A 15,437-nucleotide genomic window follows, 5' to 3' on the forward strand; every position below is an offset into this window, starting at 1 on the left:
TCCTAGATGTTGCCAAATTGCCAATTGCCAGATGCTGAGAAACACACACAAGTCATGATCTCTTTACAGTTGCTCTGATTTCTGAGACAGGATTCTGCTCCAAATGGACCTCTTCAAGTCAGTATGGCTTTTCCTATGTTAATTTTCAAATCTCTCCCAATTTTTAATTGATTACTTCAACTGTACCTTTTAACGCAGGCTTCTATCATGTCAGTTGCCATGAGTTTAAGTCTCTGCTCTAAATGGTGGGCAAATTCTGGTTCTGGCCAGTGAAGATCAAAAACAAACATCTGCAGAGCATCCAGTTTCCAGAAAAGATCTTCTGATGTAGCTGAGCCATTGCTATAAGAAACGAAACAAAAGTCCCCAAGAAACAGAAGATAAATGTATGGATGTCCATCCCAGTTGCCACAGAATTATCTAAGGTATTAAGATTTCCTTATCTCACCATCTTCCTCCTTGACTTCACTGTATCTCATAGCATAGTTGTTCTTATTCCAAGAATGTGAAAATGGTCATGGAAAATTTAAAATAATTGCCATTAGGGTGAAAAAACAAAAGTTTTCTCATCTGTTAGCTGAGAAATATGACAGGCTAAGGAGGTAAATGGGATGCTGGTGAACATGGAAAATGAAGTAGGTCAAATTTCAGATCAAGATAGGAAAAAATAAAGTGTATAGGAATTATTAATAAGTAAGGACCTTTTCAAAACAGTAAAGACTTTGCACATGTTTTGTTGCCTTCATAACACTGAAGCCTACCAAAGGAATAAGGATGATAATAGTAGGTAGTAATAATATAAAAGAGATATCCAGACAAATAGTCCCTTGATAAATGATCATTAATTGTAACTGAGGGAATAACGTCAGATCCTGGTGGAAAGAAGAGAACAGAAGCTATTTAAAGAAAACTGAATACAAACAAAACAAGGGACTAATACAACTCTCTCTCACATCAGATCATCTACGCTGTTTTAACGTTTTAATTTCACTCTGAACTGATTGCTAAATTTAAAGACATTTGCTTCTAATAAAACAATTTAAAGGTAATCTCATCAGTAGCTATAGTTATGCTTCCACTGTCATTGTGGATTAATTACATTTTCATATTGCAATGCCTGAGTTATTGTTTAAGGACAGTTACACTATGCAGCACGGTATTCCAGGATGTCAATAACACAAGCAACCAAAACTCGACCTGACGGTCTCAGTTCAGATCCAAGTAGTTTAATTATGTCACAACTACCATTTTCTTTCTTCTGCCTTATGACAAAAGAACATAATTATCATAGCATTAAGTGACCTCAGCTCTCATGGAATGAGTCAGTGGGTGTGCTCAGGACAGAGCAAGGGAAACAAAAGGGAAAACAGAAAGGACCTCTATTGTTGGAGCACTTAATGCACCCCTCAGACAGCAGCAGCACCACCAGTTTACACCAGGTTGGCCAAGACAGCAGTTGGTGTAGTGAAGTAAAGCACAGCTTATTTTCAGGGCTCTAAAGATACAGCAGAAGCACTGCTTTGCTCTCTCAGCACCCCACCACCTTCCGGATCCACCCTTCAGCCCCTATGCCTCACTGCCCTCACATCACCACAGCTTCAGAGTCATTGCTGTCTTCTGCAATGCCATCTCAGTGCCCAAGGGTGACAGAGGGTGACAATCTGGGAGCAGGGGCACTCACTAAGGAAAAGTTGACCCTCGACCGTGACTTTGGCTTTGGTTTTAAACGGTAAACATTTTGATATCTTCACTATGTGTAGCAGGATATTCTGCAGTTCTAGACAGGTTTTTTTGATATCTTGTGTCTTTTCTCCACTTATTTAAATAGTAATTATTAGTTTTACACTGTATTGTGCTCCTGGAAGAAAAGAGTAGAAGGAGGAATAAGGCTCATGGGACTGCAAAGTTGCACAGAGATGTTACTCGTGAAGGTTGGAACTGAATAGGGAGCACTTTTATATACCACTAAATTTAATTAATAAACAGAATTATCAAAGCAATGAAACTTCTCAGAAAGTTTATAATTCTGTTGGACTGCTTCTTAAGCTATATGACAAGGAAATATTGAAGATTTCATTACATCTGCTGAGCACACTGGGAGCAAGTGAAGTTGTAGATGCTACGTCATACAACTTATTTGTTTCAAAAGTGACTAAGTCAATTTTTGAGACAGCTGGGGTGAAAGAAGATGACAAATCATATAGGGATAGAAATGTAAACAATCTCAGTACATATATTAAAGTCGCTAAGAACATAGATTTTCCTCAAAACAAACTGAACTTTCTCAAGAAAAAGAACTACCAGTTTTCATCATCAGGTCATACAATTTAACCATTTTTAATTTTTCCATGTTTTTTTTATTGTTTGCCTAATGGAATTTGAAATGAAATTCTTTAGGACTCAGGAAGATTAACGCGGTCTCGATAACATCAACGTATTCTTATGCACGTTCACCCCCTGGCAGCCGCTTAATTTACTTTCATTATACTTCCAAATTCATTTATTTTTCCTTCATATCATTTCGAGGTCCCATTCTTCAATTTTTTATTCAGCATTGTCCAATGACATTTGATTTTGACTAACATATTACACTAATAAGATGAGGAAGGAAAATAAAGTGTTACAACAGATATTCCTGGTTCACACATCTAGACACAGGTGCCTAATTTCTTTGTTAAATGCTGCAGAAAACTGTGATTTGAATCACCTTGCTACTGCTATTTGTACCAGACACTTGTTTTATTTGGATTTTAGGATTTTTTATGGCCCTTATTCAGTAAAAGCATTAGAAATATTATTAATTGTCAGCACATACCTTAATATCCTGAAGTGGTTGTACAGTCTACAGATTTGCTTTCCCTACTATGTTATGTGACTTCAGGTTTAATAGTACATAAAATGTGACATGAAGAAGAGCTAAACTCAGTTTTTACTTCTTCTTGGCAGCAGAAGGAATTCCTGAATTTGAACAAAACCGTGAAAGAATTGAAAGCTACATCCCTAATTCCAGAATCAACTTTTTTTTTTATGAAGGGAGAAGACACCTCCTTGGCCATTGAAAAAATTTTATTTGAACATGTATAGTAAAGCTACTTCAAACTAGTGGATGAAATAATAGTGCTCTATCAGGAAACAGAGCTGTTAGTCTTTCTCTAAAAATGACATTCAATATAGGTATCTAAAAATTTTATATTAAGCCCAAACTCCACTGTTTTGCTGGTCACAGCTTCAGCTCTCAGCACTAGTTCTTTGTGTGAAAGGTACTATGTAGTTCTCCACTGAGGTCATTGCAAGGTTTCCAATGATTAAGAAAGGCAAATGTTATGCCCATCTTATCTTTCTTTTTAAATGGAAATTTAAATTTGCATTTGGTCAAACTTTGGCTGGAGAATGGACTTCATTCATGGAGAATCTTCAGAAGTCCACTTTAATCTGAATTCTTTTATGGCTTCATGCTTTGCATCATACTGAACGGAGCAAAAAAAAAAAGGCCCAAAACATGTTTCTTCAAGACCCTGCAGAGTATTAAACTTAGAAGCTGCATACAGCCTCCTAAGTAATTTCACTTATCCACTGACAGATGAGAGAGGCAGCTTCCCACCAGGCTTTCTAGCTACCTTAGAAGTAGCAATTAGTGAAACAGCCCACTAATAGAACACATATGACTTCAGAGTAGATGTAGAATATAACATTTCTTGCCTAGAAGTGGAACTCCATAAGGTAGCTTGGGATATGAAAACGTAGGAGAAATATTAACGATCTAAGGATATTTTCAATCAACCACGAGATTCAACAGCAGCTGACTACCATTCTTGTAGAAATTACCAAGGGCAAAGATGGTGATTTTATGAATTTCTTCAGGTTTGGGTTTTTTTTGTGTTACCAAGTTACTACACACAAGTGTTTTGTGAGGACTCTCTACCAGCTCTATGCCCTTTGTGAGCCCCTAGCTTTTAAGTTTCAGCTCTACTTCCTTTATGCTGCCTCAAGATGTATACTTAGGGCCCAGAAAGTCAACTGAGAATTTCTTCAACAGAAAAGGATTTTCAATGATTATGGAGTCAATGGGTTTTAGCCTTATCTCTCTATTATCCTCCAGCAGATGAGGGGGAAGTATGAACAGAACTTTGGCAAGTAACATCTTGTGTATGGTCTCTCAATGATATAAGGGACAGAATTACTCATGCTTCCTATTGTTTAGTTCAAGAGTGAGGCAACCTGAGGATTAAGCAACCAAAACACATTTCTTGAGGCTTCTTTCTTCTTGCATTTTAGTATTTTTGGAAGAAATTTGGCCCACAGCAGACACTTGTCTTCCAAAACATTCAATAGGAACTAGCTATATTCAAACTCCTTATTCCACAGAAAGTAGCTAAATTTCACTTTGCATTCAATTCTATGGCCGTACTTTTAAATATCCATCCTTAAAAATGCAGATCGTCTCCTGCTGCTTTACTGTAGGCAAGCACTACAACAGGAACATATGTGGCACTAGAGATGCACCTGCTCAAAACAGTGCTGAAATGTGGCCTCCTGACTTACTCAGAGTGCACAAACACACAGAGAGGTCCAGCACGAGAGCTCAGACACACTCAGAGCAGATCCCTTCATATCACAATCAGACACTGCAACTGTTCCAACCAGTCCTTCTTGTCACTCATTATAGCTGAACTTTAGTTTTGTGAATCTGATGTACTAGACTGGAACCAGATAGCAATAGGCAATCTCAGGTCTGTACCTACAATATTTTTTCTCAATGAATCTGTGTCATATCTGCAGTGAAAATAATACATAAATTAAACCATAAATAATTAAAATCACTCACAAATTTAACCTAAATGCCAGGACCAGAAGAGCCAGAGAAATTAAATTTAAAATACAAAATGGACCAAAAATGCAATTTAAAGAAGTAAATTTCAATTAATAAATAAATATGGTAAATCCTCCCTCATTCTGTCTGATTAGAAGCTTTTACAGAATATTCAAACTTCTTTGCTCTTTAAGGATGTTGTCCTCAGCCAAATGGAATAGTAAGGCATGTCTAGCCAAGGTGTCCTCTGAGTTGTCCTCTCCTGAGACCAATGAAGAAAAACAGACTACTACTCATAACATTTGTTCCTTTTCATATCTCCCTCTCCAATGCCCAATAATAAAAGGCTAAGACAAAACAACTGAAAATGAGGTAATGACTTCCTAAGGGTTGTTACCAGCAGCATATTTACTGCTCCAAAACACATGATCTTGGAAGAAAAAAAAGAGCAAGAATTAATTAAAAAAAATAAACAATCTTCTCTACCAGTGTTCAAAGGAATTGCAGTATCTTTTACGTCAAAGAGGGGCAAATCTATTTTCATCAATAAAGCACTCAAAAAAATGCCTATGAATATATTTTCACGTCTTCAGCAAAAGTTCTTGGATAGGCACATAACAGCTCTGCTGAATATGAATGGACTTGAACGTAAGAGCATGAATATGAACATGAACATTAGTAAAGTCTGGAGAATGTGAAATCTGTTTGTACCACTATAACTCAGTTGGCTCATGGAGTGCTTTCTCTTTTTTGCCTACAGATTTTTCATTGAGTAATTCAAATTGATAATGAGAAAATGGCCAAAAATCAAAAATCACTTTCAAAGAGAAAGGGAGAAGTCCAGCATAACCTAGTGACATATATAGTCATCTTCTTGTCAAAGCACCAGCTGTGTGGTGAAGGGAAGAGAACACACTGGGCTGGGAAAGAAAGATTTGGCGTCTGGAGAGAAGGAGCCAGCTGTGATGTCTGACAGAGGGTCTGGGTTCCCGAATTTAGGTGCCTTCACTGACTCTATGTACAATACAATATGCCACTTAAGTTCATTTAGGAGGGATGTTTATCACATTGAAAGGAAGAAACAACAGGAACCACTGAGTTTTGCTTAACAGGTGTTGAAACCTCGCTATTTGGTTACTCCCCATTGGAGAATTTAACTAGAAAGAGGAAGCTTTGTTCTTCCTGAAAAGGATGGGATGGGAGAAGTGGAGGAAATAAAACCTTCCTCCTTTTTTCCATGTAATAGTGAAAGTAACACACTTCTGTCAGAAGCTGAGACATGATAACCAGCAGGAAGGATGGAACTTGTTAGCTTGGGAAGAGGAAAAAATAGTTTGCCATGCCTTCACATTTATATTTTGATCCAAATACAACAAATGGCACCTCCGAGAAGTTATTTGGCTCTTCAGTAGGATGTAAACAGGATGATTCTTTAAACACTACTTGAATTCCACAGTAACTATCTGCAATCTTGAATGTCAATTTATGCACATTTTCTAAAATACACCTTCAAAGCTCTATATTTAGGGAAAAAGAATATAAAGAAGTGTTCACAACAGAGCCAGCACCTTGGCAGACCTCTTCTTGAATGCTGTCTGAGGTGGCTGAATTGCAATGATGACATTACAAAGACCCAATGCAGTGGAGACACTGCTCATCCTCTCTTCTCTTGAGAAGAAGCAGAGCGACAGCTACCGCTGGCAAGTGCTTACAGCACATGTCAACCTCAGCATTCACTGAAAGCTCTGAAAACCTCACTGATTAGTTCAGGTTGTTATGCCTGCTTTCCCATACACAACACAAACCTTAATACCAGCAAATGTGCAAGGGGATAAGCCAATGGATGAATTTTGCTATACTTGCACATTTTTTGACAACACAGTCTAGGAGTTTATTGCTACACCAAAACCTTCACTTAGAAAAGATCTGTGAGTATCATCCTGCAATCTGAATCCATGTTTATTATTCATTAATTATAAATTGAATGATAAAAATCTAAGAATTTTAATATGTACAAGGTATTTTTACCGGATGGGGCTGCTAGAATACAGACTGTAAGAAGACTACATCTAAGATTATAACAACTCCTAACTCTGAAAGCCTTTCTTTGAAAAAAAGTAACCCTTGAAAGCATGGGAATAACAGAAAGGAATTTGAGTAGCGGAAGACCAATTAGTTTGTATTCAAAGCTGAAATGACTTGCATAAGCGCATCAGGAGAAACCTACCATTATTATAGTAAACACAAAAGGTACCAAAGCCAAGGATTAAGAGGAATTTTGTCAACTTTTAGAGGAATTAGCAGTGAACAACAATCTCCTGGGAGATTCCAACTGGACACAAAAGGAACATTTTTCACAATAACAAGAAGCCATTAGAATAATCTCCCCAGGGAAGTGGTGGATTCCTCAACATTGGACACTTTTCAGGTTCAGCTGGATGGGGTGTTGGGCCATCTCACCTAAAGTGTGCTTTTGTCAGGAAAGGTTGGACTAGATGATCCTTGAGGTCCCCTCCAATCTGGTTTTCCATGATTCTATGAACTCTTGCAGTAATGGATCTGAGTGCTTGTTAAGAGTGTTGAACTCTGTTCTAAAGCTTGAGAAAACAATACTTGGCTTGAAATCATATTACCAGGCTTTGCATTTTGAACGTTCGGATCTTGAACAGATCTTTTTGTATTCATCCTTTCCTAATATGATTTTAGCTTAAGTCAGGTTCTTCTTGAGCCTTTCTGGCCTGTAACTGTGGGAGTATTCCCATAGAATAGTGCACACATCATTCTTTTTTTTTTAAAAGAAAAGGACATTGAAATGGTGAGGAGAAATAAAAAAGAAATACATATTTTTTTCAAACAAAGAAGTGGATATACTTCTATTCTGAGTACTTATTAAACTCCTACTATTTTTCTGTAATATGGATATTTAATCTAATGACAATACTTGCAATGAATAATTTTCAGAACCAGTATACAAGTGAATCAAACCCATGCAAAACTACAATGGGCTGCCTCACTTTACAAAACCATGATGTAAAATAAATTATCCAAAAAGTTCCCCACTGATTATTAATTCTGAAGAGTCATTGGGTTGTTTAGGGCATTAACACCATTGATACTATGACAGACCTTTGCCAAGTTGATTTTCTAAGTTATCAGGTTTAAAACTGCTACATTTTAATGCACTAGAAAGCACAACTCTAACGGTCCATGCTCGGCTCACTCCTAAAAAACAATAACTTCCAACTAATAGATCATAAAGACCATGCAATCCAAATACAGCTGCACAGAACACTAGCAAGGCCATGCAGAGCTGACATACAGTCAGAAGGTTATTGAAGAATACACACGTGGAGTCATATAAAGAAGTCATCCAGGTTGGTGTAGTAAAGCTAGGTATTTGTGGAAGATTAAGAGTCAAACTTGGAACTTTTGGAAGAGCTACATTAGGAAGACTGTTGGTGATGCTCCTGTGAAGAAATAAACAATGTAGGAATACAATAAAAAATAGAATATTAAAGGACAACGGGGGGAGAACACCTGAGTAGACAGAAAGCTTTAGGCAGGTGCTTTGTTAAGATCCTGTAGAAAGCACTTACTTTACAGGTTGCCATGACTCTTGTTCAAGACCTCTGTGAATGGATTGGGCAATCGATGATTCCATGAGATCGATGTAGCGGATGACCATAGGAACAAAAATCTCTTGCAGGTGCTTGTGGAACTTCCCATTGCACAAAAGCGCTTTAAGAACAAACAAAACACAAAAAAATGTCAGGCCTTTCTGTACTTTATTTTGCCATAGGAAAAAGTATCTCTTAAAATGTTTTAGTATACAAAACTATTTTAAGAAGATCCAGCTTGTATAGGAAACACAATTTATAAAAGATAAATGAAGTGCTCCATGAGGGCACTGCAGCACATTTTAAAATGTTGCAATAACAAAAACTAGGCACATACTGAAGCTCTTTGTTGAACCAGAAGACTTTTGCATCTTCTTAAAATTAACAACATACTTTGCTGAATCAAAGCCTTAGCAATTTTGTTAGGTACACAGATACCAAGACAGAACAAAAAACCCAAACCAAACAAATAGTATTTGAATGTCAATATATTACTTTTATCGCCCTTATGCTAAGAAGAACAAAGGTTACAGTAAAACATTCCATTCTTACCAGACTATGTGCAAAGATATAGAGGTGTAAAGCATTTTGTCCAGATCACTTAATGGAAAAAGACAATATGTGACACAGGAGTGTTTGAGGGAATATGACAGTTTACCCATCTACTATGTGTCCTTCAGAGCTGGCAAAGTCCTGAATCAGTGCCTATATGTGCACAGGACATTCAGTGAACTCTTGAACAGAAACTGTGTCTTGGTATGCCTGTGAATGTCCATATATAAAAATCTCAAAGGCCAGAGTTCAGCACCAGAATCCTGGCTTTTCCCATTTTGACATATGTACAAAGCTCATCAAGATGCCCACGAACAAAAATACCTCCCAGCCAGACTATGTTCATGTGAAATAGTCTCAGCAGCCAAGCCTGCCTTTTTTTCTGCCTTCTCTACTGTTTTGCAAAATCTTATAGGACACTAACTCTACACTTTTCTTCTGGAAGCTAATTCTCTAGTGTAATTATAGCTATTTATTATAACTGTTTAACAGAAGTCCTGAAAAGTAGTTGCTTAAAGCTCTTTGAAAAGCTGACAACATGTAACACACCTAGAGGTGATCACTTGCTTTTTGAAAGAAATGGAGCTGACTGGTGAGGACATTATATGCATGAAGCATATTACTCAAGAAGAGTAAAGTAGCTAGAAGCAGCAGAAAATTACCTGCCTCACAGATGGGATTTACTGCATAAAAAACTGCATACACAATGCAAACTAAAGATGACTAAAACCTGAAAATTAGTTTGCCTCCAGCACTGCTTTTCCTTGTACTCCCTGAAATGTTCTCTTAGCAAATCCTAAATCTTAGCTCACCAAAGTCCTGTCTCATCATGGACAAATAGCAGTTTCATGTTTTGAATGTATCTGTGTTCACTCATTAATCCAGCACTATATTATTAGGAGCTATAAGAATATTCCCATGTGTACATAGAAATCATACAGGCAAGCTGAACCACAGAGAGAATTTGTCATTATTTTGTCAGCCCTCCTTTTCTTCCACCCATCATCTGTTGTTTTAAATTTTCTTGTGGGATTCTCCTCCCACCTATTTCTGCATCCAAGCTTCTCATTTGATTTAGGTGGGCATCACAACTGCATTTCAAGGGGGCTTCCTCCTGTTCACAGAACCAGAGAATCACAGAATCTTAAGGGTTGAAAGGGATCTCGAACGATCATCTAGTGCAACGCCCCTGCCAGAGCACCCAGAGGAGGTCACACAGGAACTCATCCAGGTGGGTTTGGAATGTCTCCAGAGGAGACTACTCAACCCATGTGGGCAGCCTGCTCCAGTGCTCCCTCACCCTCACAGTGAATAAGTTTTTCCTTATGTTTCTTTGGAACCTCTTCTGTTCCAGCTTGTACCCACTGCCCCTTGTCCTATCATTGGACATCACTGACACTGTTCTGGCTCCATCCTCCTGGCACCTCCCCTTTATGTATTTGTAAACATTAATGAGGTTACCCCTCAGTCTCCTCTTCTCCAAGCTGAAGAGCCCCAGCTCCCTCAGCCTTTCATCATAAGGGAGATGCTCCACTCCATTATCTTTGTGGCCCTGGGCTGAACTCTCTCCAGTAGCTCCCTGTCCTTCTTGGACTGAGGGGCCCAGAACTGGACACAATAGATCACATTACAGAAACAGTGTATTATAGAACATACTAGACACAATGGAACACACTCTCTAACAGAGAGAAGAAAAGGCTGGATCATGCCACTCAAATCTTTAGACAACATCTCATGAAATTACATTCCCTCTTGTTCCACTACTGGTATAATTTCATGTTAACACATAAAACTAATTTCTGTAACTTCCAGAAACTCCTTTGCCTTCCATTCCTGAATTATGTCCACTGCAAACTGAACCTGTCTCTTTCTTGTTAAGTTTTTTTAAACTTTAGCTAGTTTCAACCACGTTACACCTATGGGTGGGAATATATGATATATGAAGTTTCAGGAAAACAGGCAGCTAGGTAGCAGGCAGAGATTATTATGGCTTCCATTGAGAAAAAAAGGCAGTGGCATAGGCTCATCTCTTATTAAACACTTGAGAACTTATCCTCGAGAGCACCTATGGGTCCATTACAAACACGCTCTATTATTTGCACTGCTTGCACTTGTTAACTAGGTAGTTCTGGTGTAATTATTTACCAGACACTCAAAAGTGCTCTTTTTTTTTTTTTCTGTATTCATATATCTTAAAACTGCAGCATCTGTGACCAGCAATAATAACAACTGAAAAGGATTTGGATATTAACACAAAGATTTCACAGTAAACAGCTGACGCACATTGCCTTTGAGAAACAAAAGGTGGGTGGTATCAAGCTACATGTTAGGCTGACTTTTTCAAGGCACCTTTGAGCTTAAAATCAACAAGAAGACTACAACTGTGTCAATTAAAGTCAATATTGCTGCTTTACAGCGAACTGGTGCAGAACTGGCATTAACCAGGCAATCACTGTTACTTGAAGGGATGAGCTTGTAGTTTACACTTTTCTAAGCACGCTGTAGAAAATGCTCTGCTATAAGCCCTGCTCTGGGAATTACAGTAAGAAAGCCTCATGGGCAAGAGAGTGACTCATGTTATTCGGAAGTCAGAATGAAATTTAAAGAAGTTACAGGTAATAAAAGGTGTTCAACTTAAAAAGATGAATCATTTTCCTAACATTCTGACATGATGTCTTTGCCGGGAAGGGAAACTTTCCAAAGCGAGGCAAAGACTCTTAATATGGCCGCACATCCAGAGACATCCCTCTGTACATAGGCACACATAGGAACACTGTCTGGGATCAACAACTCGGTGAGCATTCTGTTTTCCCAGGGCTGAGGACATGGCAGCTCTGATTTACCCATCTGGAGATCTCTGTCAAGGATTACTGCAGGGCAGGGAAAGAACTTGGAGTGCAGGGGTAAGTGATATAGCTGAGTATCATCGGCAGACTCATGGCACTCTACCCTGTGATTAGAATTGATCTTGCCAAAAGGTACCACCTGTGCAGATGAGAAACAAGAGATCCTTGAGGAAATGCCACACTTCAAATCCCTCAACTACCACTTGTCTTCAAAGATATGTAGCTTAATCCTCCATTGTCTTGTCAATATGGACACCCCACACCCTCTTCATCTGAGTCATCTCATATTCACACAAACAACAACAAAATGAAAGCCTATGCCAGGGCACGCTCATGCATAGATAACATTAATGGAAAACTGATTACAGGAGCAGAAACAGGTTCCCAAATGAAAAAATCTTGAAATGCTGAAGTTGACGATGAAAGCTATTCAGTTTTTACATATTAAGTAGCATGTGTTAAAATATGAGAAGATCAGAGATGAAAAGTACAGTCTAATAATGCAGCACCGGAATGAGGTTTCTCCTCTAACAGTAGTGAAAGGATCTGCTGTGCTTGTGTACAACAGAAGCTATGGGGCTTCTTTTGGTTTTACTTATACATGCATATCTTAGGACTTATCCTAGAGTCAGCCTGTTACGCTGTCCTCAAGAGCTTCTGCAGAATCAAAGGAAAGGAAGAATGACACAGGTTAACACAAGTCTATTTTCTGCTTACAAAGTTAGCACTTTGGCAGGCAGTCTGTAATTATCCTGCTCTCTACAGGACTCTTGGGAAAGCAGCACTTGGAATTTCTGGCCTATTTAAAAAAAAACATGGTAAATTTCAAGAAGGAAATTTCCCTGGGGCTCCATACTCAATTCATAGCAGTCGAAAATCACCCAGTAAGTTGTAAGAAAAAACAGTTTACATTTCTATTAATTTCCTGTTTATATTACATTCTGCCTTCACAGAGCATTTACTAATCAATTACTTAAACTGTGGTGAAAATTGCAAGTATCTCAGCTTACACAAATTGTTGTGTATTTTTACATACAAGGCATACTCTAAAAGGGAATTTGAGAGACCTACTATGTGGAAGCAAACTGAAAATTTATTTCATCGTTACAAGAATGACACAATACAGAGTGACACAAACACCTTATTGCACAATTTTCTTGTGCCTAAAACTCCCATTCTGTCAAAAAGGTCATTGGATCTTCTGGTTAGCTCTCAGTAACCAAAACATGTAGCTCTTATCTGAAGGCAGGTTACAGTTTCAATGCAGCTCTGAATAGGACTGAGCAAAAATCCTGTCTCTGATACAAGGAAAGATTCCCACTACAATTAATGAGAAGTGTACGATTTGATGAGAAGTATTGGTGTAAGTATAAAGTTTCCTTTGATTACCTTAAATCTGAATTGTTTTTTATCTCCACCCTGTAGTTTAAGATAGAGGTTACGATGGTATACACGAATTCTAGCACAAAAGTAGTGCACAGACTGTAACAAAGCAGGAGGTGACGCCGTCTTTGGTGGTGTTCAGCACTCTGCTACTAGCAACAGCAATAGTGGAAAAAACATCTCAGAGAATTCCTGTTTGAAATCAACAGCCATGATAATAGCAATGGCTTTCTAGAGGCTAACAGTCAACATTTTGGTTTTTCTACATCAGCCTAATCAGGACTGTTTAGAGGTGTACTGTGGCTGATTTAGAGGAGGCACACAGACATTTCACTTGATGGAAAACTAAGATTATGAGTTAACTTTATAATACTCTTAAGATTTCAGTGACTGGTGTCAATATAGCAATGCAATACTGCTGAGCAACACGAAAGTATGTACTGTTGGCAAGGAAAGGAGCAGAATATTGAATATACAATTGAAAAACCTCTAAAATGAGACAAATATATAGACAGTTCATATAACTAAGCATATACCACTAAAAGGTATCCCTGACATACCATCTTAAATGAAGATGTCTGTCTCGAGCCACTGAAAATCTGATTAATCTAAATAATTAAGCAACTACAGAGATAAAACTGCCCTCTAGAGCAGACCCCTTTATAACATGATTTCTACGGTCTGTGGTCAAAAAGTAACATAGTCATTACAGAAAACAAGACACAATCCTGGGACCATCACGTCCTTCTTCCCTCTACAAATATCCAATTCTGGAAAAGATAATTTCACTATCATAGAGGGATATTGGGTAATGTTGCTGTACAATCTGCAAAGCTTTACACAGTCAGACATAATTGTGTATGAATGATAGAAACTTTGGTGATCATTAAAATATATACTATAACAGGAGCTACAATATTTTTTTCAAACCTTTACATTTTTAAAAATGCCAACAAGTTTATCTACAATCTATTACTTGTATCTATAGTAAATGACATTTTTTTAAACCATCTTTTGTTATTTGTTAGCTCTTGCCAGAAAAGTTTACATATTTTATAGGTTTGGAAGATTGTACTTCTCGATCCATTTTTTTAAAGTAGTTCTTCAGTTAGACTTAGCAGGAAAGCAATCGCTGATGAACTCACTGAAGGAACTCTTCATTGTTACAAAATAAAGTCAGGGAAAAATGGAGAAGCTGAGTGACTCAAAATGGAGTCCTTCATAATAGAGATGTGAAGCTTCAGTCAGGACTTCTCCTTTCCCCCTTTTACTTCACAAAAAGTTATACACTGTATTGGAAAAGGTGTTTTTTTCTCGTTGAATGAATATTGGCTTTGAAGTATTTGGCTTGAATCTTGTACAATGTTTTGTGTATTACATAAAATAATCTGTTTGATTAGCAAAGATTGAATAGCAAAGATTATGCATTTTCATTATCTCACAGTCTTCTAACATTATATTTTAGTGGCATAGTTAGAAAAATAGACTTAAATGTAAGTTTTCTTTAATGCTGTGTTAGATTACTTCTTTATTGTTAGGAGTTTGCTCATGTCAGGTTTATGTGAAAACTGACTCCTGCATTGACGATTTAGAGCTCATTTAAAGCTCTTAAGATAGAATAACACGCAGGTGTCAGTCCTCCAAATTTCACTGAAGATTAACCTAATATGCAATATGGTGACCTAACAGTTCTTCATTTGAAAGAAATCTGAAAAGTAATCTCTGATATAGCTGGAGAGTGAGAATAACCCAGTGGGATTTCCACCTCTTCATTTCCTAATGAGTTTTTTGATAATGAGAGGTGACTTTGCCAGTCACTGTGTGCTCTATTATGGCTAATTTACTCCACTTCACTCTCCTTGTTAATTATTAACACTAGCCTTTTTATCCTCATGAGGCCACATTCCAGTTTTTCCCTTTTTAGATTTTTTTTTCTTAAATCTATCTTTCTGAAGGTGATAGCTTTCAGGAAAAGGTTTTCACTTAGGGTAAAGGCAGAATTTTTATTTCTCTTTGGAAGACTGTAAAATTAATTATATAAGCACGGGGAGCTCTTTCCAACAGCTAATGCACTTTGCAAGGTGAAAAGGCTGTTAATTAAGGAATAAGCACTGAGGTATGTCCCACTTGGGAATCAGCTCTTGGTAGAATGGTCACTTGCCACTTGCTAACATATCCACCTATTAAAAGGTGACTAATTTCCACGATTGCTTTCCAATAGTTCTGGGG

The 15,437-nt window shown here is 37.7% G+C and overlaps 1 protein-coding gene across 2 annotated transcripts in view; it reads right to left on the bottom strand.

Moving 5' to 3' along the window:
* The window catches only part of CADPS2 (calcium dependent secretion activator 2), a 303,420-nt gene that overhangs the window by 42,731 nt on the left and 245,252 nt on the right, over positions 1-15,437 (bottom strand). For both annotated transcript variants that reach the window (XM_062017907.1, XM_062017917.1), the window contains exons 19-20: positions 8,407-8,548; positions 187-342 (exon numbers count right to left, since the gene is read on the bottom strand). In XM_062017907.1, coding sequence (XP_061873891.1) covers positions 187-342; positions 8,407-8,548 — 298 coding nt within the window. The remainder of the gene's footprint in view (positions 1-186; positions 343-8,406; positions 8,549-15,437) is intronic.

This window comes from Colius striatus, chromosome 1, assembly GCF_028858725.1.
Source record: "Colius striatus isolate bColStr4 chromosome 1, bColStr4.1.hap1, whole genome shotgun sequence".
NCBI classification, from domain to species: Eukaryota; Metazoa; Chordata; class Aves; order Coliiformes; family Coliidae; genus Colius; species Colius striatus.